This window comes from Garra rufa, chromosome 7, assembly GCF_049309525.1.
Source record: "Garra rufa chromosome 7, GarRuf1.0, whole genome shotgun sequence".
Taxonomy (NCBI): domain Eukaryota; kingdom Metazoa; phylum Chordata; class Actinopteri; order Cypriniformes; family Cyprinidae; genus Garra; species Garra rufa.
This window is the reverse complement of record NC_133367.1, coordinates 26,855,179-26,882,032: the sequence shown is the minus strand read 5'-3', so window position 1 is coordinate 26,882,032 and position 26,854 is coordinate 26,855,179. Positions and strand designations below refer to the sequence as shown.

At 33.2% G+C, this 26,854-nt stretch overlaps 1 protein-coding gene across 3 annotated transcripts in view; it reads left to right on the top strand.

Moving 5' to 3' along the window:
- Positions 1–858: 858 nt before the first annotated feature.
- The window catches only part of LOC141339178 (phosphatidylinositol 4-phosphate 5-kinase type-1 gamma-like), a 35,246-nt gene continuing 9,250 nt past the window's right edge, over positions 859–26,854 (top strand). For all 3 annotated transcript variants that reach the window (XM_073844814.1, XM_073844813.1, XM_073844812.1), the window contains exons 1-11: positions 859–1,125; positions 11,622–11,653; positions 11,763–11,849; positions 14,302–14,432; positions 14,509–14,626; positions 14,708–14,860; positions 20,424–20,723; positions 20,797–21,002; positions 22,312–22,395; positions 22,516–22,564; positions 23,252–23,336. In XM_073844814.1, the coding sequence (XP_073700915.1) occupies positions 1,011–1,125; positions 11,622–11,653; positions 11,763–11,849; positions 14,302–14,432; positions 14,509–14,626; positions 14,708–14,860; positions 20,424–20,723; positions 20,797–21,002; positions 22,312–22,395; positions 22,516–22,564; positions 23,252–23,336 (1,360 nt within the window). In that variant the 5' untranslated portion in view covers positions 859–1,010. The remainder of the gene's footprint in view (positions 1,126–11,621; positions 11,654–11,762; positions 11,850–14,301; positions 14,433–14,508; positions 14,627–14,707; positions 14,861–20,423; positions 20,724–20,796; positions 21,003–22,311; positions 22,396–22,515; positions 22,565–23,251; positions 23,337–26,854) is intronic.

Below are 26,854 nucleotides of genomic sequence, written 5' to 3'. Positions count from 1 at the left end.
TTTATTTTGAATTAAAATTTACAGTTTCATTCAGTTAATGTTTTTTTTAAATTACTTTTTATATAGTTTTATTTCAGTTTTAGTTATTTGCATACATAAAATTAAACTGAAAAAAATATATATAAATGTTTTAGCTGGAATAAAATAAATATTTTTATTTCAGTTATTGTTTATTTTATTTCAATTGTTTTTTTGTGGTTTTAGTTTAAAATTATAATAACTCTGCAGTGAGCTTAAACTATTTTATATAATGATTGCGTTATTTGATATATTATATTATATTATATTACATTACATTACCAACAGAGAGCAGCAGCAGCCTCATCCAAACACTCGGCAGCTCCCATGTAAGCGTTTGGAAGTTCGATTCATCTTGACGAATCGATTCATTCGTTTCGGTTCAACGAATCAGTTCAAACGATCAATTGTTTTGATAGCCATCGTTCGTTTTCTAAATGCAGTTAAAGCTCGCTGTTCATCACTATGATTTTATTTAATTAGATTATGTGACAGTGTGTTTATTTACTTAGATTCTGTGTCTTATGTTGTTCGTTTAATGAAAAAAAATAGTTTTCGCTCAAATACCACATTTCTTACAGTTACACTGTAATCTATCCTGCAAGTAGTGTAAAATCTGTCGTAATATCTAATATCCATTTCTTCATTTCTAGTAACAACTTTACAACCTTAACAACCTCCTCTGCTGTTAAACAAACAGCAAAACCAGCTCAAAATGATTATGCGAAGTGCGAGTCTCCTAGCGAATCAGTTCGATTGAATCGGTTCAAACGAATGAATCATTCGCGAATCGAACATCCCTATCCTATGCATGACAGCTCAGAGGAGAGGAGGAGGACCACGACGCACAGGGACAGACCTCAGTCTCCCACATTATTTTGTCAGCTAATAACATCCATACAAGCTGAGAGGAAAAGCGCTGTATGTTTTGAAATATTCGCCATCATCGGTTGACAGCGCTCTCGCTCGGAGAATTCATCCAGGGATATTGAATGGAAGCGGCGGCTGAAGGGGCGACCAGCCTGTCTGAGGCCGGGGATGGGAGTCCGTTATCCGGGGCAGCAGCATCCGAGGAGGACGCGGGGACGGAGGACGGCATGGACTCGGGTAACTAACAACTAATGGTTTGATTAGAAACAAGGGATAAGAAATAACGTTACCTCAGTGCATGCAGTCTAATCTGGTTGATTCATAGGTGGTTGGGATTCACATGGATAGAGCTAGCAAAACTAGCATTGGTGTGTGGATACGAGACACTGATGCTTGATTTATCATCCAAGCATTAGATTATTAGGGTTTACATTCTATGAGAGAGTGTGCTTTTATGAATATACAGTTTTATGGCCATGTTGTCAGGTGGATGGTGTGACAACCAGGTTAAAACCAGATTGAGCTAGCTAGCTTTCAGCATAGCAGGGACACTGGGCAGATGACAGATGGGATGGTGGGGGTTTCAGGTGAGAAATGGGGTAAAGGGTGTATAGCATTTGTTTAGGATGAATGGCATTGAATATTTAGCGTAAGCAAAACTGAATGCATAAAGGATGAAATTAATATATATTGATCAGAGCTGTTAAATAGGACTTACAATTGCTCATTATGTCTTCAAAAAATATATTACTCTAATATGAGTTTTTGAAAAATTATAATATATATATATATATATATATATATATATATATATATATAATATAAAATTTGCAGTTAATGTTTTTTTTCCTTCTATTTTGTTATTTTATCAATTATAATCATTTAACAATAATTTTAAAAATCTATATTTATTAATGATAAAATTTCATTTATTTTAATAATTTAAAATTATTATTAATTATTAAAAACAAAAAAAATTCTATTCATTTTCATGATGACAAATAATATGTAAAAATTAGGGAAAAAACTTTCCTTTTTGGGTAACAGTTTACTTGAAGCCTTTATTTTATAAAATAATTTCTCAAGTATTATTTATGTACCTTATAATGCATTGTATAATTCTATGAATAATTGAAACGTCAGTTATAACAAATATAAAATGTATTTATTATCATTACTGCTGTCAAACTATTAATCGTGATTAATCACATCCAAAAACAATTGTGTATATACACACATACAGTATATATTTTGAAAATAATAATGTATTTACATATATTCATATAATATATATTATTTATAAATATATTTAATATGTAAACATACCATATTTTTCTTAAATATATACATTATGTATGTGTATTTCTATATACATAATACATATACACAGTACACACAAATACATTACAGAAAACACATCCTTTATTCTAGATGCGATTAATCATGATTAATTGTGATTAATCATTTGACAGCGCTAATTAAAATGCATTAAAACAAAATATATATATATAAACAACCGATTGCAGATGTAACAAGGAATATTATAATATTATATCGCCTTTTAATAAATATTATTATGCCTTTATTTTAGGTTACAGTTACAGCTGGGCAACGATTAATTGCATCCAAAAGATTTTTTTGTTTTTTTGCATAATGTATGTGTGTGTACTGCGTATATTTATTTTGTACATATAAAGACAATATACAGTATATATTTTGAAAATATTTACATGTGTTTACATGCACATATTTATATTTATATAATTTATATTATATATAAAGATATACTGAATATGTAAACATTTTTATTAAATATATGTATGTCATGTATGTGTGTGTTTATATATACATAAATATACACAGTACACACACATGCATTATGTAAACAAATTTTTTATTTTGGATAGGATTAATCACGATTAATCATGATTAATCGTTTGATCGCACTACTTATAATGCATTAAAACAAACAATGAACAATCAATTGCAGATCTAACAAGCAATATTATACTATTATATTATCTTTTAATAAATATTACAACGCCTTTTATTTTAGGATACAATTATTTATGAAAAGATTAGTGCTGGGCAACTATTAATCACGATTAATCGCATCCAAAATAAACGTTTTTGGTTACATAATATATGTGTGTGTACTGTGTATATTTATTATGCATATATAACACAGATACAGTATATCTTTTGAAAATATTTACATGTATTTACATGCATGTATGTACATCCATATAATTTATATTATATTTAACTATATTTAATATGTAAACATTTTTCTTATTCGTTTCTCTTTTTTTTTTTTTTTACCAGAAATGACACAGGCTTCTCCCAAAAGATAATAAGATGATGTACAAGAGGCATCATTGTGGAAAAAAAATACTCCTCAGCTTTTATTTACATTTGAACAAAAAGTGGCATGTCCAAAATTATTCATACCCTTTGCAAACTGTCACAGTCTATGGGAAAATCCAAAGTTCTATACCATTCCAAATAGTCCACGCTGTTCTAAAGCATCCTAATTATCCTGATTCATTGGGAACAGCTGTTTTAATCAAGTCAACAGGTGAAAAACAGAAGCTCTCTGCTGTTGGTTTGTGGACAGTCATGGCTAAGACAAAGGAGCTCACTGAGGACCTGCGGCTGCGCATTGTGGCGGCTCACAAGTCAGGAAAGGGCTATGGACCAGGGAACCTAATCACAGTCAACGGCACCATGAAAAAGGAGCAATACATCAAAATTCTCAACAACAACATCAGGCAGTCTGCAGAGAAACTTGGCCTTGGGCCAATGGACATTTCAGCACAACAACGACCCAAAACACAGCAAAAGTGGTGAAGAAATGGTTAGCAGACAAAAACATTAACGTTTTGCAGTGGCCCAGCCAGAGTCCTGACTTAAATCCAATTGAGAATCTGTGGAGGGAGCTAAAGATCAGGGTGATGCCAACCTGAAAGAGTTGGAGCTCATCGCTAAAGATAATTGGGCAAAAATACCTGTGAAGACATGCAAAAAGCTGGTCAGCAATTATAGGAAGCGTTTGATTGCTGTACTAGCCAATAAAGGCTTTTCTATTGATTATTTAAAAGGGTATGAATAATTTTGGACATGCCACTTTTTGTTCAAATGTAAGTAAAAGCTGAGAAATATTTTTTTCCACAATGATGCCTCTTGTACATCGTCTTATTATCTTTTGGGAGAAGCCTGTGTCAAAAGTAAGTTTAAGTCAGAATTTGCCAGGGGTATGAATAATTTCAGGCATGACTGTATATATATATATATATATATATATATATATATATAAAGACTAGCACTTGGTTGATAAATGATGCTACTTTAATATTTTCACTTCCATATCTATCAAATACACTCTTGTTTCTGCCTCTAAGAGGCTGTTTTTTCTCCTCAGTTCCCTATTTGTGTTTTTTCTGCTGTTAATAAGTCACATATCTGTGTGTGAGGTGTCAATGATCGCATTTACACACACAATATGCTGATCTCTATCAAAAATCGCTTTAATCTGTAAACCTGAGAAGCTACAGTTCAGTTTTTACTCGGGTTTTAACATCAGTATGTAAATAGATATGCACACAAAGCCAGCTGTGACCTTTCCCTGACCAGGAAACGTAGTTTTCTTGGGTTATTAAACATATTCAGTGTAAGATCATATTTGTAACCTACTCTACAAGTCTTATTGAAGAGCACAAAATGTGATTGACTCCATAAAGTGCCTGTGTACTCATAGTTGACCTTTCTCCAGCTCATTGTTGACAAGATTTTTTCGTTTGCGTATGCGCGGAGGCTTTGCAAACTGCATTGTGGTTAGTGTTTTTCAAAGACATAAATGTCAACACAATTGGCTCGTAGTAAATGTCACATACTGTTGTGCTCCAGTCTCTTCGTCTACTTTTTAATCACCGAAAGTGCGTCCAACCAGGGACGGTTCACTCCCTGAATTCCCCCGCCGCTGGCGTCTCCTGCCTCGGCATCCTCCTGTTTTCACTGGTTCGCTCCCCGGCGTCTCCCATGTAGATGTGTGTGGGAAAACATGCTGACTGTTGAGCACGCAATCACATGACATGTGTCTCACGCTGGTCTCTGAGTCATTTTCACACCTGAAGTGATTCGGACGCCCTCATCCACCCTGTCTTTTATGTTTGGTGAGTCACAGGTTTAAGAGTTCTTAAGCAGTGTTTATGTCCAAACATGACACAATTCTCAAGAGAATAGAGCTAAATTTTTACACTTGTGCTTAAAAAATTAGGGGGGTTCCTCTGAGAAGAAAAGGGAGGCACTACCTCTAAACACTGGATGAGGAAACAATTCGTAGTACAAAAAATAAACAATGCCAATATTGCAAAACATTGCTTGTCATTAGTTTTTCAAAAGTAACATCTAACAACGACACCAGCAGGTGAAGTTACAGTGGGAATCAGCGTCTTTCTTGCCTCCCCTGAGCCCACTGTCTTTTAACAGATGCCCTAAAGCTTGCGGTGAGTTTGATGGGGGGTAATTGAAAATGAATGGGGGAAAATGACATCACAGGAGGCAATGCCTTCATCGCGATATGATTGGATACGACTGGTTATGCTCGGCTGTGGTCTTATAGCCCTTCCCTGACTTGTGAGCAGCCACAATGCGCAGCCGCAGGTCCTCAGTGAGCTCCTTTGTCTTTGCCATGACTGTCCACAAACCAACAGCAGAGAGCTTCGGTTTTTCACCTGTTGAGTTTATTAAAACAGCTGTTTTCAATGAATCAGGGTAATCAGGATGCTTTAGAACAGCTTGGACTATTTGGAATGGTATAGAACTTTGGATTTTCCCATAGACTGTGACAGTTTACAAAGGGTATGAATAATTTTGGACATGCCACTTTTTGTTCGAAAATTGTATGTTTGAATGTTTGGAAAAGTTGAATCCACTTGATTTCGTACGTGATTTCAGATTTGTCGCATGGTTAATTACAAGGAATGGAATATATTTTCTTACTCTTTGTTTTTTTATATACAGTATTCAAAGCTAGAGTTTCAGCATCATTACTCAGAAATCATTCTAATATGTTGATATGCTGTTCAAGAAACATTTTTATTATTATTATTATCAATATTTAAAACAGTTGAGTAAATTTTTTTTCAGGATTATATGATGAATAGAAAGATCCAAAGATCAGGATTTATCTGAAATAAAAGCAATTATAGGAAGCGTTCTGTAACATTACACACTAAAACATTCAAAAGCAAGTCGGTATAATTCTTTACTTTTTGGGAAAGAAATGATAAAAATGAATACTTTTATTTAGCAAGGATGCTATAACTTGATCAAAAGTGTGAAAAAGATTTATAATGTTACAAAAGTTTTAGATAAATGCTGTTCTTCTGAACTTTTTATTCATCAAATAAACCTAAAAAAAAATCAACTCTGCTGTTTTTAACATAAAAATGTTTTTTGAGCAGCAAATCAGCATATTAGAATGATCTCTGAAGGATCACGTAACACTGAAGACTAGAGTAATGATGCAAAGAAATTCAGCTTTTTAAAAATATGTTCAAATAGAAAATAGTAAAAACATTTCAAAATGTACTTTTTTTGCTGTACTTTGGATCAAATAAATGCAGGCTTGGTAATTATTAAAAATCTTACTGTTCAAAAACTTTTGACTGGTAGTGTTAATTACCTGTATTTAAATGGATTATGTTACTAACTACAATTATTCTCATGTAATTTGGAATCAGTAAGAGATTCGTCACTTACAATTTGTAAGTAATCTACCCAGTTCTGAATATAAAAACAAATACCAGTTTGCAACATCAAGCAGCATGATGGACTTTTTACAGCTGGACTTTTTGTACATTCAAGTTCAATCAAATATGAAGGTGAATACTTTAGAGTTTAAAGCTTTAAAAGTGAGCAAAAATAATATGTTTTGCACGTGGTAATGTAGTTATTGCTCTCGTTTTGCCCCGTCTTAATGATAAATATCTGTTGCTGTTCTGTTCAGTGGCCGTCTCGCTCGGCTCATTAAGTGCAGCACTGAACCGATGAAGGCCGAGATAGGAAAAGATCTTTATTGTAAATTAATTATAAATCAATTTTGAGGTTATTACCGCCAAATGGACCGTCTAAAGCACTCACTTCATTATCATCATGTGATGGTGGTAGTAAATGAACACAATTAAAGCATTAGACATGGCTTTCTCGGTTTATACAAATAACGTCCCATGAGATGCATATATAATCAAACCCTCTGGGCCGTATAGTGTTGTGCTAGTGTCGATATCGCTTTGCAAAACAGGGCAGGTCTGTCTGCACAGTACATCTATTTCCTTAACTCGTGTTATTCTAATAGCTCAGACTGCTGGGAGTTTTCAAGCTCCGGTGGGAAATGGAAAACAAGCAAGAATTGCATAATGCCTTCTCTCTGTATTCCTTGCCCCCCTCGCTTATGCCCTGAAGAGGACGGAGCTTTTTATAGGCCAGCCTGCAGACAAGACCAGGGTTCTGGAAGACACTCAATCCCATCGGCACCTCAGAGGGAGTAGGGCGTCTCCTACGAGAGGACGCAGAGTCCTTCTTTGACACATTTGTGTTCAAGGCATCGTTTGCGAAGACTTACCAACAGCATGGCTTCTACAGGTTTTACCAGATTATGCGCTTGTCATGGTCTTACTTCCAGTATTATAGTCATAGCACATGATATTCTTTATTCAAAGCAGCATATGCAGTCAAGCCCGAAATTATTCATACCCCTGGCAAATTCTGACTTAAAGTTACTTTTATTCAACCAGCAAGTTTTTTTTTTTTTTGACCGGAAATGACACAGGCTTCTCCCAACAGATAATAAGACGATGTACAAGAGGCATCATTGTGGAAAAAATATTTCTCAGCTTTTATTTACATTTGAACAAAAAGTGGCATGTCCAAAATTATTCATACCCTTTGCAACCTATCACAGTCTATGGGAAAATCCAAAGTTCTATACAATTCCAAATAGTCCAAGCTGCCTAATTACTCTGATTTATTAGGAACAGCTGTTTTAATCAACTCAACAGGTGAAAAACAGAAGCTCTCTGCTGTTGGTTTGTGGACAGTCATGGCTAAGCACTGAGGACCTGTGGCTGCGCATCGTGGCTGCTCACAGGTCAGGAAAGGGCTATAAGACCATATCTAAATGTTTTGAAGTTCCAGTGGCTACAGTGCAAAGTATTATTAAAAATAAAGATAATTGGGCAAAAACACCAGTGGAGACATGCAGAAAGCTGGTCAGCAATTATAGGAAGCGTTTGATTGCTGTAATAGCCAATAAAGGCTTTTGTATTGATTATTGAGAGGGGTATGAATAATTTTAAAATGTAAGTAAAAGCTGAGAAATATGTTTTTTCACAATGATGCCTCTTGTACATCGTCTTAATATCTTTTGGGAGAAGCCTGTGTCATTTCCAGTCAAAACTTGCTGGTTGAATAAAAGTAACTTTAAGTCAGAATTTGCCAGGGGTATGAATAATTTCGGACTTGGCTGTATATGCTAAGTCTTTGGTAAATTTAGTCCCATATAATGAATCTCAGCTCGAGGTGTCAAGCGACACCTTGAAATTCTGTATCGTCAAGCTTTCATTTCAAGTTCACGTTGAGCTGACTGTGATCACACCCACCCAAAGCAATTTCAGGAGGTGTTTTGTTAATTCATTAGCACTGGAGATGTTAACATGTGTTTTAGAAGTTTGTCAAGTTCAGTATGGCTTGATGCAAGTTCAACATCGTCTCATAATAGAATAAGAATGCTGAAGCCTGAAAGTAACTCTGAATGATATTACCTCCTGTACAAATAGAGTCAAAAAGCTGTTTTTTGCTGGTCTAATGCTTTTTATTAGATGTGTGGTCAACCCTGGCTAGTGGAGTAAAGCAGAAATCCAGCAGCATGTTTGTGCTCCAGCTTGAACTGAAGCCAAACCTATCATTGGTCTAGGAAAAAGCTCTTTTAAGGAGAACCACAATGTTGCCCAAACAGCTTCAGGATCCCACATTGACGGCCGGATCCAGAAATAACAGGAACTAACTTGGTCATGAGGCTTGTTGGTGTGGATGTGCTATTTCAGAGGTGAAAATGTAAAATTGGTTTGTTTGGGACAATGCAGTCATTATGTTTTTCTTAACTTTGTGTTACCAACTTACGGTACAACAACAAATTTAGCAAAAACGTGAAGCTTGCTGGTGGAAAATCCAGCTACTAAGGAATTAATAGCTGGGCATCATCTAGTCTAAGCTAGCCATTAGTGCTGGTAACTGATAGAACATCTTTGACTTGCAGCTAACCAGCTTTCAGTTGGTTATGCCATCTTAGCTGGTCTACCAATTTGTGGTCCAGATGGTTGACCAGCTGGAAACCAGGTTCCTAGCCTAAGGTGTAGTTCATCCCCTCAAAAAACTGTTTCCCTCCAGGCTGCTACCTCATGATTAATAACTAATTGTACTGACCAGATCATAGTCAGTAAGTCATGCATTCTGATTTGTAAATGAATCATTCTGATTCTATAAACCATTCAAATGATTCATAGAAGGTCTGACTCAAAATAACGATTTGTTTACAATCACAAACTAATGTATTTAGAGCAGATGTTTTGATCTTCCCATCCAGTTAACTGCTAAACGTTGCAAACAGATTATTGACAGTTTGAGAACCAGTTCAAATTATTTATTGAGGATCAGACTCTTGACCAAACAAATGATTTGTTCACAATCACAAACTAAGTTATGGCAGATGTTTTGATTTTTTTTCCCCTCCACTTGACTACTAATCGTTGCGACTGGATCAGTAAGTCACTATGAACTGATTCACTTGAATTGTTGAATGAATCGTTAAGATTTTCTGAATAATATCAAAAGATTCTTAGAAGATCTGACTCAAAAGAATTGATTCATTCACAATCACGAACTAATGTGGTCAGGACTTTAAAACGAATCATTCTGATTTTTATAAAGCATTTAGAATGATTCATTAAAGATCTGACTCTAAATAATGATTCATTCACAATCACAAACTAAGAAAGTTAGGACAGATGTCATTCATTCATTTAGATTTGTAAAGAATTTTTCAGATTTTATGAATTATTTAGATTGATTCATTGAAGATCTATCTCAAAGGAATGATTCATTCACAATCACAAACAAAGGTAGCATTTAGAATGATTTACTGAAGATCTGACTCTACTTCTACTTGTAGCCAGATGATTGAGTCATTAAGTCAAGGACTGATTCATTTGGATTTAGAACAAATCTTTCTGATTTTTTTAAACCACTTGGATTGATTAATTGAAGATCGGACTCTTGACAAAACAAATGGTTTGTTCACAATTGCAAAATAAGTTAGGACAGATGTTTTGATTTTCCCCTCCACTTAGCTACTAATCATTGCGACTGGATCAGTAAGTCCAGAACTGATTCATTATTTCTAATGATTCTTAGAAGATCTGACTCAAAAGAATGATTCATTCACAAGCTAATGTGGTCAGGAGTTAGCTTCTACTTGTTGTAGTCGCACGATTGAGTCGCAAGAACTGATTCATTCAGATTTGAAATGATTCGTTCTAATTTTATAAAACATTTAGAATGATTCATTGAAGATCTGACTCTTGACAAAACAAATGATTCGTTCACAAACTAAGTTAGGGCAGATGTGTTGATTTTCCCCTCTACTTGGCAGCTAATCATTGCAACTGGATCATTAAGTAAGTCATCAGTAAGTCAAGAACTGATTCATTATTTCCAATGATTCTTAGAAGATCTGCTAAGTCAAGCTAATGTGGTCAGGGTAGATGTTAAGACTTTCCCTTTCCATTTTTCCTTCAGTTAGCTACTACATGTTTTAGCTGGATGATTGATTCATTAAGTCAAGAACTGATTCATCCTAATTTAATGAACCATTTAGAATGATTCGTTGAAGATTTGACTTCAAATAATGATTCATTCACAATTACAAACTAAGGTAGCTAAGGCAGATGTCAAGCACAAGTCATATAAACCACTTTTAAGATGCTTTTTATGTACTTTTTAAAGCTTGAAGCGTCTAGAATCATTCTTTGTAATGGGAAAGAGCAGCCAGCACATTCCTCCAAATTTCTTCTTTTCTGTTTTACAAACAAAAGTCTTGAGGGTGAGAAACAGAATAACCATTTTTGGGTTGAAGCTGTTTTTAGCTGGATTTTCCAGCAGGCCTGTCTTCTTAGTTTCACTGGTGCTTTCTCGCTGCATGGCTATGAGCTGCTCTGTCTGGCGGCCAATGCCCTATTTAGAGCAGCATGTGTCTGTTGATGCCACATGCATATGCAATCTCGGAGAAAGCTTGTTGACCTTGATTGGGATGCCATGGAAACCGAGGAACTGAATGGGAGCGTCTGCGGATGCATCTGGGACGACAGTGGGGTGAGAAGCACAGCTCATGGAATCCAGCCGTCATCTTCACATGGTGTATTTTTATCAAACCATCTTTGTCAACAAACATCCCAGTCGCTGTTGACAGCTGCTGCTGATGCTTGAGGGGCGGCGGCGGAATATAAATGGAGGTTGAATAATGAAGTCGGCTGATGCCGTCCGACCCGCTGACTTTTGATGAATATGTCTCAAGTAATCACAAATCTTTAGGGCTGACTGAATGATGAAATCTGATGTTTTTATTCAGGTGTTGTGAATAAATCTATAATCACTGTTCTTTTTTTTCTTTTTTCTAGATTCTACATCGAAAAGGGCTTTCATAACAGAGGTACGTTCTTTTATCACATATCAACAATCTCTATTGTTAGACTGCAAATGAACCTGTTTATGCAGGGATTGCAGGTTGGAGGATCTCATATTTTCACTGTTTATACCAGATGCCTTCTTCGTCAGGCCAGCCATCCCATGGGAAGAAGATCGGACACAGAGGAGTGGACGCTTCTGGAGAAACCACATATAAGAAGGTGCATTGTGCCTACTCAATTTTAGCAACTTTTTCTAGATTCAATATTCTGTTGAGGTCATTTTAGTTACTTCTAGCTTCTAGGGATGGACAATATATCTGTATCATATCAGCCACTATTACTTGCTTTTTACTTTTTTTTTTTTTTACTTTTTTTTTTTGTCTTTTTACATTTTTATTTTTTTTTATATCGGTTGATATTGTATATTTAATTGTACAGTTTCCTCTCTTTTTACGTCTGAATTACCTTAAAAGGAGTAGTTCACTTTCAGAACAAAAAAATTACAGATAATTTACTTACCTCCTTGTCATCCAAGATGTTCAAGTCTGTCTGTCTTCAGTCGTAAGAAAATTATGTTTTTTGAGTAAAACATTTCAGGATTTCTCTCCATATAATGGACTTCTATGGTGCCCCCGAGTGTAAACTTGATCACAGTCGAGGAAAAAAGGGTCTTATCTAGCAAAATGATGCGTTATTCCTAAAAAAAAATGACAATTTATATACTTTTTAACCTTAAATGCTTGTCTTGTCTAGGTCAGCAAGAAGAGCGTTTGAGATTAAAAAGTATATAAGTTTTTGGAAGTTGAAACTCAGGGGTACCATCCAAGTCCATTATATGTAGAGAAATCCTGAAATGTTTTCCTCAAAAAACACCATTTCTTTACAACTGAAGAAAGAAAGACATGAACATCTTGGATGACAAGGGGGTGAGTACATTATCTGTAAATTATTGTTCTGAAACTGAACTACTCCTTTAACAACTTCCAGAATCAGCATTGATTCCGTTCAGATTATAGTTACTTCTAGAGATGGACAATATATCGGTACTATATCAACCGATATTAGGATTTTTTTTAAATCTTAATTCTTTTCATTAAAAATCTAAAATTTTAACAATTAAATTTTTTTTGTTTTATTGCAGTTGATATGGTATATTTAATTGTACAGGTCAGTTTCCAATTTTAGTTACTTGTAAGGATGGACAATATATTGGTGTCATATCAGCCAGTATTTTTTATCTCTTTTTTTTATTATCAAAAAAAAATACACATTTTTGTTATGTTTTATATTGGTTGATATTGCATATTTACAAGCCAGTTTCCTCTTTTTTATGTTTGAATTACCTAGTTTTTTTGTAAGGATGGACAATATATCGGTATCCTATTAGCCGATATTAGTTGTTTTTTACAGTTTAAAATTTTTTTTTTACATTAAAAAAAACAATTTGTAATTTTGTTTTTTGTTTTATATTAGTTAATATTGTATATTTAATTGTACAGTTTTCTCTCATTTTACATTTGAATTGCCTTTGTCATCATCTAGGGATGGACAATATATCTGTACCATATCAACCGATATATATATATATATATTTTTTATCTTACTTTTTTTTTAAGCTTTATATCGCTGTCATCGTTGTTATATTGCCAGTTTCCTTTCTTTTTATGTCTTCTTTTGTCATCTAATGTCAACCTTAAAATAAGAGGTTTTTAAAACTTTTTTAGATTCAATATTGATTCCATTAAGATTATTGTTTGTTTGTTTTTGGGATGGACAATATATCGGTATCATATCAGCCAATATAATATATATATATTTATTATTAGTATTATTTTATTTTTATTTTTTTTATATCAGTTGATATTGTATATTTAATTGTACATGCCACTTTTCTCTATTTTTGCATTTGAATTACCTTTAAAACATTTCTAGATTCGCTATTGATTTTATTCAGATTATTTTAGTTACCTAATTTAGGGATGGACAATATATTGTTACCATATAAGCCAATATTAGTTTTTTTAATTGTTAAAATTCAAAATGTTCCTTTTTTTTATTTTTATAACAATTTTTACAAATTTAATTATATTGGTTGATATTGTATATTTAATTGTACAGGTCAGTTTCTTCTCTTTTTACATTTAAATTACCTTTGTCATCATCTAACGTTAACCTGCAATTAATCAGTATTAAAACCTTCTTCTACATTTGATATTAATTCCATTCTAATTGTTTTAGTTACTTCTAGGGATGGACAATATATCGGTACCATATCAGCTGATAGTATTGTTATTTTTATTATTATTTAACTAATTTTTCTAGATTCAATATTAAATCCTTTCAGATTATTTTATTTACTTCTAGGGATGCACAATATATTGGTACCATATTGGTCGACATTAGGTAATTTTGTAATGCCTGAAATTACTTTAGTATTTAGAACAACTGATTTTAGTTTAGTTTAGTTTGAAGAAAATTGACCATTCATCGATTATCGGTCATAATAAATAGAAAATAACTACATGTAGACTAATAATGTACACATTATTTATTGGTTTATCTGTATCAACAAGAATGGCACCAGGTGACATCAAAACAAAATACACAGAAGATCAGTCCATGGATTTAGGATTTATATTTATGTGACTCTCATCATCCATATTCTCTTTAGACCACATCTTCAGCACTCAAGGGGGCCATTCAGCTAGGGATTGGCTATACGGTTGGCAACTTGAGTTCCAAGCCTGAGCGGGACGTCCTCATGCAGGATTTCTATGTGGTGGAGAGCATCTTCTTCCCCAGGTGCGCTATCTGTCTGAGGTTGAGGGTGGATGTGGAATTTCACATGCAATAAATTATCTTTTCTTTGTTCTTCCAGTGAAGGGAGCAACCTGACGCCAGCTCATCATTTCCCAGACTTCCGTTTCAAAACCTACGCTCCCGTTGCCTTCCGTTACTTCAGAGAGCTCTTCGGGATACGGCCGGATGACTATTTGGTGAGAAAGATAAGCTAAAGGCTGGATTTTATAATAAATGCTCAAAATTATTCAGGACTCATGTTTGTGTTTGCCTTTTAGTATTCACTTTGTAATGAACCACTGATCGAGTTGTCCAATCCGGGAGCCAGTGGTTCAGTCTTCTATGTCACCAGAGACGATGAGTTCATCATTAAGACAGTTATGCACAAGGAGGCAGAGTTTTTACAGAAGCTTCTTCCTGGATATTACATGGTGAGTTGCTTTACTTTGAATGATGCATTTCAAATTACTGGTCAACTATTATGTTCAATGCCGACATCTCGAAAGTCATGTGCATACATTATGCAACATATTGCATGATAGAGTATAGTTTAATAATTGCAAACGATATGTAGACTATATACAATAAGTTAAATGATTATTTTAGAAATTATTAAATCAATTTTACAGCGGTTAAAATATTATTTATTTTTACATTTTTGAAATTTTTTTATCGTATTTTGTATTTTTATTGTAATTAAAAAAAAATAATTTGTAAGAAATCTAAAATGTTTACATTTTTAATTTTAGTTAAAGTTTTATATTGTTATATAGTTTGCAATTTTGCAAAATATTTAGTGTTTTATTTTTATTTATTCTGACAATAAATTATTGGCTTTTGGCCAGAATATTAAAATAATTAATTGCCAGAATTGTATTATTGTTGCATCCTTATTTAAACCTAATGTGTATTTTTAACATCCGATATCGATATCTAGAGTGCAGGGTAATAAATACTACATTATATAATAATTTAATTAAAGCTAAAAAATGTAACCTAGATAAAATTGCTGAAACACTTATTTTACATTATATTTAATACATTTCAGAACTGACACAATGGTAAACAAATATTTATGGCCGATAATATCGGCTGATTACCTGCATGGCCAGAATTTTTTTAAAGTTATATTTTTTGGGCTTTTTATGCCTTTAATGGACAGGACAGTAGAGAGATGACAGGAAATCAACGGACAGAGAGTGTGGAGCAGGATTGGCAAAGGACCTTGAGGCGGGAATCGAACTCAGGTCGCCGTGAGCACAATTGCGCAATATGTCGGCGCACTAACCACAAGGCTAATTTTTTTATTACTGATACAGACCTCTACTGTTTAAAGTTTTGAGCTACAGTAATTTCACAGTAAATACAGAAGTGATGTTGTCATTTTGTTACTTTTTGAGAAACAATATATCGGTAACATATTGGTATTGATCGATATTAGAATTTATTGTGCATTTATTGTAACATTTTGACCAAATATTTCTTTTATTTTCATTTTTTATTTATTCTGACAATAAATTATAGGCTTTTGGACAGAATATTAAAATAATTAATGGCCAGAATTTATTATTGTTGCATAATTGAAACTAATGTGTATTTTTAACACCCAATACCGATCTTTAGAGAGCAGGGTAATAAATGTTGCATGATATAATAGTTTAATTACAGCAAAACAATATGTACACTAGATAAAATTGCTGAAACCCTTATTTTACATATTTTTTTATACATTTCACAACTGACACAATGATAAACTAATATTTATGGACAAATATCGACTGATTATCTGCATGGCCAGTATTTTTTATTACTGATATATACTTCTGCTATTTGATCTACAGTAATTTCAAAGTAAATACAGAAGTTAAGTTGTTATTTTGTTACTTTTTGAAAAACAATATATCGATACAATATCGGTTATTGACCGATATTAGAATTTATCACTCAACATTTTGCAACATATTTAATGTTTTTGTTTTGTTATTCTGGCAATAAATGATTGGCTTTTGGCCAGAAGATTAAAATAATTAATGGCCAGAGTTTTATGATTGTTGCATCATTAACACTAATGTGTATTTGTAAAATCCGATATCGATATCTAGAGAGCAGGGTAATAAATGCTGCATGATATAATAGTTTAATTACAGCAAACAATATGTAGACTAGATACAGTTGCTAAAACACTTATTTTACACATATTTAATACATTTCAGAACTGACACAATGATAAACTAATATTTATGGACAAATATCTGCTGATTATCTGCATGGCCAGTATTTTTTATTACTGATATATTCTTCTACTATGTACATTTTTGATCTACAGTAATTTCAAAGTAAATACAGAAGTTATGTTGTTATTTTGTTACTTTTTAGGAAACCATATCGGTTATTGACCGATATTAGAATTTATCAGGCAACATTTTGCAATATATTTAGTGCTAATTTTTTTTATTTATTCTGACAACAAATAATTGGCTTACAGCTACAGTAATTTCACAGTAAATACAGAAGTTATGTTATTTTGTTACTTTTTAAGAACCATATCGGTTATTAACCAATATTAGAATTTATAAATGTATTTTGTTTGAATTTTTAACACGCTTCAGAAATGCATTTAAGAAATTATTGGTCATTGGCCATAGCATGAAAACAATTATCGGCTTACTGGTATCAGCCACTTTTTTTTATTTTTTTTATTAATGGTCAACCGATATTAGTCTTTAGTGTCCGATATAATATCTAGAGAGTAGATTGGCTGATATATAATATAATATAATGTTAATAATCATAAATATGATATAGTATGATTCTACGTGATATAATACATTGTAATTATAGAAAATGAGTTGTAGCCTTAACAAAATTGTTAAATTGGAATACCGATATATCGGTGCTACAAGAAGGTTCAAGCTAGGATAAAATACACTGTTTACATTGCACTGTTTAATATCCTGTACTTTTTGAGAAACATGCTTTCTAGCCTATTATCACATGCTGTCACAAACCAACTGCCTGGTTAAACAACAACACTGCTGATTACACAACAAGCTATTTTAAAGTAATTTCTCCCCTGAGGCGATATGTCTACTATTTACCTGAATAACGAAACAAATGACACAATTAGCATGTAAGCCGTGCTCAATCTCGCTTTATGTCTCCAGTGGACCATTTCAGGCCACAGTATAAGTACAAAAGGGTTCAGTTTCCAAAAGAACATCAGTTTTTTTCCAGTAGATCATGCCTAAATGGGTTCTCAGTGTCAGCAGAGTCTAACCAGCGACCGGCTTGGCTTGTTCCATCCATTCATCTGGAGCTAATGAGCCCATGAATGGTGACGGATCAGTTGTTGTTTAGCAACAATGCTGACCTTGGCCAGTTTGTGGTCTACGGAAACCTGTCTTTATTGCTGTCTGGCTCTTTTCCTCATTCTGTTTCTGTTCTTTGATCGTATCTTGTAGGACATGTCACCTGTGCCAAGGTGATGGGTGTCACACAAAGCTTTCTAGGTTGGATATCTGCTTCATTGATTTGGCTTTGTGTGGTGGTTTTTAAGAGGATTTAAACTCTAAATTAATTGGAATCCGGTGGTTTTATTGTGCTCTGGAACATTAGCTGGCAAAATGAATGTCGTTGACTTAAGGACAGTGTTGAAATGGAGTGTTTTGTGTCTGGAATGTGGAAAAATCTAATGGCTTTTACTTAAATTTAATGCATAAATGCTTTCAATAAACTTGGATTAACAAAAGTGTGATTTGCATGCTATATAAAAACTTTTTTTTTTTGACTGTTAGTGGGATTTTGTAAGATTGACTTAACTAAAAAAAAAAAAAAATGCTATTGTTTATTCATCTACAAACTGCACCCAATCTGTGTGATTTTCTTTTTTCCATAGAACACAAAAGGAAATGTGTTGGAGAATATTCACGCTGCTGTTTTCCATATAGGGACGGCATTCAGAAAATGACAGAAAAGCTAAATAAAAGTATCATAAAAGTTTTTATTATTGTTTATAAAAGTTTTTGTGTCAGGAAAAAGCTGAAAATGTGTGATGAATTTATAATTTTTATTTATTAACTTGACAAATACATTTTGGTACACAACATTTTAATAAAAAGTAATAAATAATGACAAAACTAAGAATTAAGTAATTAATTGGAAAAGGCTGAAACGTTGTTCTTTGCTAAATATCTCATTTCAGGGTTTCTGTGGGAAAATATTAATTTGCCCTGCAAACAAAAGTTAACTAAACAAAAATAATAATAAAAAAAGACATTTTTGTTCTCCTATATTTTGTGTTTTCTTTTGTTTTCTGTTTTGTTTTGATCTTATTTTTATTTTATTTAGCATTATTTTTGCTAAATATTTAATTTCAAATTTTACACATTTTTTCATTTTTAAAATGGTTCTCAAAAGTGTTATTTCACCCCTGCCAAAAAAAAAAAAATCAGGTTGACCAGAGTCAAATTTTTTAAATCTTATTTTTATTCTACTTGTCGTGTTGTTGTTTTTTTTGCTAAATATCTAATTTCAGGGTTTCTGGGGGAATCTTAAAATGGTTTTAGTATGTATTCACCATACAAACCACATTTATGTTGACTAAACAAAATAATATTAACATCCTATGTTTTTTTTTCTGTTTTATTTTGGTTTTATTTAATATTTATAGAAATACAACCTTTTAGAGGTGAACAAAGACATTATTTGTTGTGTGTTTTATTTGCATGGTTTCTGTGTCTTAAAATGTTCTTCAAAAGTATTCATTTGCCTTTTCACAAATCTTAAAGTCCTAAATTCATAAAGCAATGCCATTAAATCTTGCAAAAAAGTTCAAAACTATTTTCAAACTTTGAAGCATTGCTAATACAAGGCATTTACTTTCAGAGACCATGTTGACACATTGTGTTCCATTAAATTAATTTCCAAAATTTTCTGTACTTCATCTCAAGAAGGTCTTCGAAAGTCTTAAATTTATCTTCATAAAACCTGCAGAAACCCTGTAGTTTCTATTTTCTATTTCAACTTAAGTTCGTCTAACTTCTTGCAATAAATTTTGGCGCACCAAATTTAAATAAAAAATGAATTAATAATGACAAAACTGTAATTTTGTGGTGAAATATTTCTTTAAAGAATTAATAAATTCAGAATTTCAATATCAGGTGAATAAATGATGACAGAAATGATGACTGAACTATTCCTTTAAAGGGAACCCAGGCTTTTTAAGACTTGTATGGCTTAATAAAGTGTAAATTAGGTCTCTCACTGAAATATGTAGTAGAAAACTCATGAAACATTTACGTTATTTTAAAAAATCCATATTGTTTTATACATATTATGGACTATGTGGGGCGCTATTATTTCGACAACGCTCCTAGCACTACGTGTTGCTATTTTTATTGCAACACAACACAACATAGACTTTCCCACAAGCAGTCTAAACACCCCCGGATATCGAGTGAAATAAACACTGAGAAACTTCTTCAGTGGCTGTGGCGTCTTGACAAGCATCGGCATGTTCACATCCTGCCAGGATGGCATCTAGCGTTTCTTGTCTCTGCCATTTATAAGCTCTTTTAGTAGCTGTGGCTGACTAAAAGCCTTAAAGGCATCAGGGCTAAAGTGGAGAGAACAAAGACACTGGTCTTTAGGACGTTTTATACGCCCACAGGAGTCTTCTCATTCTTTTCTTCTCTTGTTATTGCTAGGAAAGCAATGAAAGTGACAGAAAATTACAACGAAAATCCGCACAACGTGGCATCATATCAGTATTTTAATTTCTTTTAAATAACGTAAATCTTCAATCACACATTTTAGTTAGAGACATTAATTAGACAACACAAGTCTCAAAACCCTAGATTCCCGTTAAAGAATAAATAACTACATTTCACAAATACCAATGTACACATTCTTCGACAGATGTTTAGCACTTATGTTTGAATCTTTGTTCGCTCTGACTAAATCACATCTGATTTTTCTAATGTTTGTTTCCTGCAGAACTTGAATCAGAATCCGCGCACCTTATTACCCAAGTTCTTCGGGCTGTACTGCGTACAGTCAGGTGGGAAGAACATTCGGATTGTGGTCATGAACAACATTTTGCCCAGAGTGGTGCGCATGCACCTCAAATACGACCTGAAGGGATCCACCTACAAGCGACGGGCCTCTAAAAAAGAGCGGGAAAAGGCGAAGCCCACTTTCAAGGACCTCGATTTCATGCAGGACATACCTGAGGGTATCATGCTAGATATAGACACATACAACGCCTTGGTCAAGACGTTACAGAGAGACTGTTTGGTAAGTTCTCTACGGTGTTTATAGAGTAGACAGGCCAATCAGAGCGAATATTGATTATGTTTTTGGTGTTTAGGTTTTGGAAAGCTTTAAGATTATGGATTACAGTTTGCTGCTGGGAGTTCACAACATCGATCAGGCGGAGAAAGAGCAGCAGATGGAGGGATCTCAGGGCAACAGTGATGAAAAGAGGCCGCTGGCACAGAAAGCGCTCTACTCCACGGCTTTGGAGTCTATACAGGGAGCGTCGGCCTGTGGAGAGGACTTTGACACCGAGGACACGTGAGTGGCCGAATTTAGTCCATGTTTAAACAGATATGTGACACATTTTCAGATGCATCAAAAGATTCTACCCCCTTACACATACTGTACAGTCTTTATTGGTTAATTACCGTTAAGGGATCATGTGTACAAATTCAGAATGTAAGACGTCTTCTCTGGATCAGTCATAACTTTCTGACGCAGATGACACATTTAATCCGCGCCGTTTACGAAAGTCAAAGAAATGTTTAAAGTTCTCTAAAAGCCTGATGTCTCTGGGCTTTTTACTTTTAACAAAAATAATAACACCCACAAAACATCAGGAGGTGCAGCCATTTAGAGGTCATTTCAGGTTAATGATGTCACAGAATTTACCGGTATTTTGAAGCTGAAATGTGCATGGTGCTTTACTGGTAAAAAGACTGAACGTCGCACAGCACATTTTTGTATTTAGTGGTAAAGTCGTTCTGGTAATTCTACAGAAATTTACTGGTATTACTTTGTGAAAGGGGCTTATGGTAAAGTAACAGGAAGGCAATGAAAAAATTTTAGCCCATATGATGAAGCTTAAAGTATAAAATTTATACTTTATCAAATTTAAAATATATATTTTTTGAAGTGAATAAAAAAAAGTTACTTTTTTGTTTTATGTTTTTATTCAGTTACCCCTTTTTTATTTCTATTTAGACTTTATCAGTCATTTTTTTTTCTCTGAGTGTTATTATTATTATTTGTTGTTTTGTTATTTAACTTTGGGAAGTGCTTTTTAGCTAACTTTGGGGGAAAAAACTTTTCAGCATTTTTATTTTGCCTAAATAAATTACTTTTTTTTTTCCTTCAAAAAAAAAACAACAACAACAATGTGTGTTTGTTATCTTTAGAAAATCTGGATTACATAAAGTGTCCTGTTAGACATGGTGTTTCTAATTCAACTAATTCATGTTGACTAAACAACAAAAGAATATTTTTAAAGGTGAACAGAGACTATTTAGTTTTCTTTTGTGTTTCTTTTTCTGTTTCTGTTTTGATCTTGTTTTAATTTTAGTTTGTTTGGTTTTATATAATATTTATATGAACCGATTTTTATAAGTGAACAAAGACATTTATTGTTTGTTTTTGTGTTTTCTTTGTTTTTATTTCCCTTCTTAAAGGAGTTTTTTTTTTTTTTTTAAGATTTAGCCAACATTGGGAAACACTTTTCAGCCCTATTAAAACGTTATTCCCAAAGGTGCAGCTAGAAGCTTCCTTTCAGTGTTTAGCAAGGTTTAGACTTCTTTTTTTTAGTTCTTTCATAGTTATTTATTTTTCCATGTTTGTTTTTGCCTGTCAGGATGGGTGGTATCCCTGCAGTCAATGGAAAAGGAGAGCGTCTGTTACTCTACATTGGAATAATCGACATCCTACAGTCTTACAGGTGCTTGTGTCAACCTCTCCGACTCGTGTCACTTACCATTTACATCATGAAGTGTGTGATTCATTGCTGCCAGTATGATTTAGAAGCACCATGAAATAACATTTTTCGCTTTCTGTTTAGGTTAATAAAGAAATTGGAGCACACGTGGAAGGCTCTAGTCCACGATGGGGTAAGAAATACATTGCAATTCTTTGACTATCATCTAAAATAGACCTTTTGAAATTCATCAACACCACTGTCACTTGCAAGACACTCCATTTCATCACTTTGGATCAAAAGCTTTGGCCAAGTTAACATCCAGCTGTGTTTTCAGACTCAGTGGTCTTCGACTTTCCTCATACTTCCCTCATTTTCATATTAATAAAGCATGATCTGCTGCGCTACATTAGCATGAATGGGGTTTAGTGAGAATTACGGGGTTTTGGAGGAAATGCTTGTGATATATGCACTCATTTGGGGCCGTTTTCTCAGAGGATGTGCTAATTGTGCTATTGCTGGATATGCATATACCACACACACATTTTTCCCTCGGCTCAGCTGTGAATAAAGGAGATTTCTCCAACCCTGCCTGTGACGCACCAGTCTACGCCATACTGCGAATGGCGCACGCTTCATTTGCATGCTAATTAGGTTATTTATAGACCAAGAGCTGGTGTATCTTGGTCGCGTCAGCTAGAGGTGACAGAAATATATTACCTAAAGGTTGACTGGTTGACTCCAGGAATAATGGAATGAAAAATGTGTGAATATGGCCTCTCCAGTTAAGCGTATGTTGACAGTATAATGCAAGTCAGAATGTGCTGTAACTTTTCAGATTGAGTTGGTTCACTTTTTCTGTCTCTCTTTCATTCTTCAGGACACAGTGTCTGTTCACAGACCGTCTTTCTATGCGGACAGGTTCTTCAGGTTCATGAGCACTACTGTATTCAGAAAGACTTCCTGTGAGTGAACTGCTTCTGATTTTAACTTACATTGCTCATTTTCATAGATTAGATAATAGCAAAGGTAATTCAAATTTAAAAAAAAGAAGAAATAAGCATGTACAAGTAAATATCTGGTACTGATCAGTTTTAAAAACAGGTATCGGTCAATAACCGATAATGTGCCGATATATTGCTTCTGAGTTTAACTTGCATTTTCAATTTCATAGATTAATTTAATGTTCTGCATCAAAAATATTGATAAAGTAATAGCGATGCACTGATACAGAAGTTCTGGCTGATACCGATAAATATAATTTTTTTTATAACTTATAAATGACCTTTGATAAAATTCTACAGTATTTGGCCCAAATAAATAAAAAAAACACTGCACACTAAAATTAAGGATTTTAGATGCTACAAATAAATTTTTACAATTAAATGTCTAGTATTGATCAGTTTTTAAACTTGATAAACTGATAAAGTGCCGATGTATTGCTTTTGAGTTGAACTTCAGATTCATAGATTAATTTCATTTTCTGCATGAAAATTATTGATAAAGTAATAGCGATGCACCGGTATTGAAGTTCTGGCTGATACCGATAAATATTTTCTTTTAATAACCGATAACTGATAAATGGCTATTTATACAATTCTACAGTATTTGGTTCAAATAAATAAAAACATTTAACACTAAAAACTAATATGAATTATTTTAAATGCTACAAATGAATTTACAAGTAAATATCTGGTATTGATCAGTTTTAAAAATCGGTAGTATCTGCCGATAACCAATAAAGTGCTGACATTTTGTTTCTGAGTTTAACTCATGTTATGCATAAAAAAATATTGATAAAGTAATAGCAATGCACAGATATTGAAGTTCTGGCAGATACTGATAAATATTTCTTTGAGTAACCGATAACTGATAAATGGCTCTTGATAAAATTCAGATTTTAAAATAATGATTTTAAATGCTACAAATGAATTTTTGCATCACAGGATTTTAATATACACAGGGAAAATGGATATTCATCAGTTAATATTCAATGGAGAGGCATACTGTACAACTCACTAAAGGTGACATTTAACAGTGTTATTAAAATATAATATAAAATACTAAAATTGATAAACCTGAAAAAAAGAAAACTAAAGCTTTTTCAGAAAAAAACCCAACAAACTAGAAATATTCAAATAAATAAAAAACAAAAGCACAACAAAATGAACAAAATATAAAAAATTTGAAAAATATTAAAATATACAAAATCTAAATTAAAATATGAACAAATATTATAATAGTAAAGGTAATCCCCCCCCCCCCCCCCAAAAAAAGGAAATGAGCGCGTACAAGTAAATATTTGGTACTGATCAATTTTAAAAATCTTTAGTATCTGCCGATAACCGATAAAGTGCTGATATATTGCTTCTGAGTTGAACTTACATTGCTCAATTTCATAGATTAATTTCATGTTAAATATTGATAAAGTATTGATGAAGTAATAGCAATGTACCAGTATTGAAGTTCTGGCTCATACCAATAAATGTTTATTTTAATAACCAATAACAGATAAATGGCTCTTGATAAAATTCAACAGTATTTGTTCCAAATAAATTAATAAATAAAACACTAAACATTAAAATGAATGATTTAAAATGCCACACAATAATTTAGGATAATATATTCTACATTATTTGGTCTAAATAAATAAAAAAAATAAAAGACAAAATCTTAAAATTAATTATTTTAAATGCTACAAATTATTTTAGATGATAGATATTCATCAATGGATAGTCATACTGTACGATTTGCTAAAGATTATATTTAACAGCGATTAAATTATTATGAAATAATAAAAATCTAAATAAATGTAAAGCTTTATAGAAATAAAAAATAACAAAAGCACAACAAAATGACTAAAATGAACTAAATTTAAAACTGAAAATATAAAAATAAAATCTAATTCAAAATATTAACAAATATTATAATAGTAAAGGTAATCTAAAGAAAAAAAAAGGAAATGAGCATGTACAAGTAGATATCTGGTATTGATCAATTTAAAAAATCTGTAATGTCTGCTGATTATAACCGATAACGATAAATGTCTCTTTATGAAATTCTACAGTATTTCAAATAAATTAATAAATTAAATAAAACACAATGCTTCAACGAATTTTTGGTACTGACCAGTTTTAAAAATCAATAGAGTTAAACATACATTTCTTAAATTCATAGATTAATTTCATGTTCTGCTTGAAAAATTATTGTTAAAATAATAGTAAAGTTCTGGCTGATACTAAAAAATATTTATTTTAATTAACGATAACCGATAAATGGCTCTTGATAAAATTCTACAGTATGTGGTCCAAATAAATTACAGATAAAAAACACTAAAATTAATTATTTAAATGTTACAAATAAATGTAAGAATCACAGCATAATTATTAATTATGAAATACTAAAATTGATACAACTAAAGAACATTAATTAAAGCTATATATAAATATTTGTAAAACTATATATATATTAGGGCTGTCCCCGAATAGTCGAAGATTCGATGCATCGATATGCGGAGCCTGATTCGACCACCGATCTCACAGTCGAATCTTCGCGGGTGAAACGAGCATCATACCATTTTGGCAATATGGGGGTGCTCAATGTCTAATTGCACACAGAACTACTGGTTTTGTACGGTTATATTACGTTATATACAGCCTTTGATCATGATAATGCAGTAAAAACAAAAGTGAAAAGAAAGAAGCGTTCAATAAATATTTTTAATGTGTTTGTGAATAAATCTAACCACCCCTGTGACAGATTTAATTTTCACTTGCCCTGATCCATGATGAGATGCGGACCATCTTGACGGCAGGGATTAGGCGGCGATCACACCGAACGCGTTTTTGCAATTGGAGGCACCTCTTTTGAATGGTTTTCTGTTGGCAGTGAGCGTTCTGCGCTCTGATTATGCGCCCCCCGCGCCTCGCGTTTTTGCAGGAGCGCTCCGAGCGCCTGAAGTTGAAAAAAAAAAAATCAACTCTGAGCGGAAAAACGCCCAACGTCATTCGCGTTCTTTTCCATTGTCCAATCGAATGAATGGAGAGGCGGGCCTTCTGTTGTGATGGCGAAAGTTTACCGTTGCTTCAAAAGTCCGGAGACTGCAAGAAATGGAGGAGAAACCTTTGGTGTCTATCGTGGGTAACCAGGAGCTGTATTATTTAGGGTTTCTGCTAATATGACAGTTTACTTAACAGCAAAAAACTAAGATTTTAGAGCGTTCGCGCTATAATCCTTTGATTTGACTGACAGGACAGCTGTTTCGGTCGTTGCTTAGCAAAAAAGGCAGTGCTGTGCGCCTCGCGTTTTTAGAACTGAAAGACGCGTTCTGTGTTTTTATTTAAACCTAAATAAGTTCGTCTGTCAGTTGGCAGGCAGTTTTGGTCGCTTTATTAAAAGTTGTTGCTGTGTGCAGTGTGTAAAATAAAATAAAAACTGTTTTACCCTCCTGCTGACTATAGTGTCGTGCCCCTCCCAATTCACA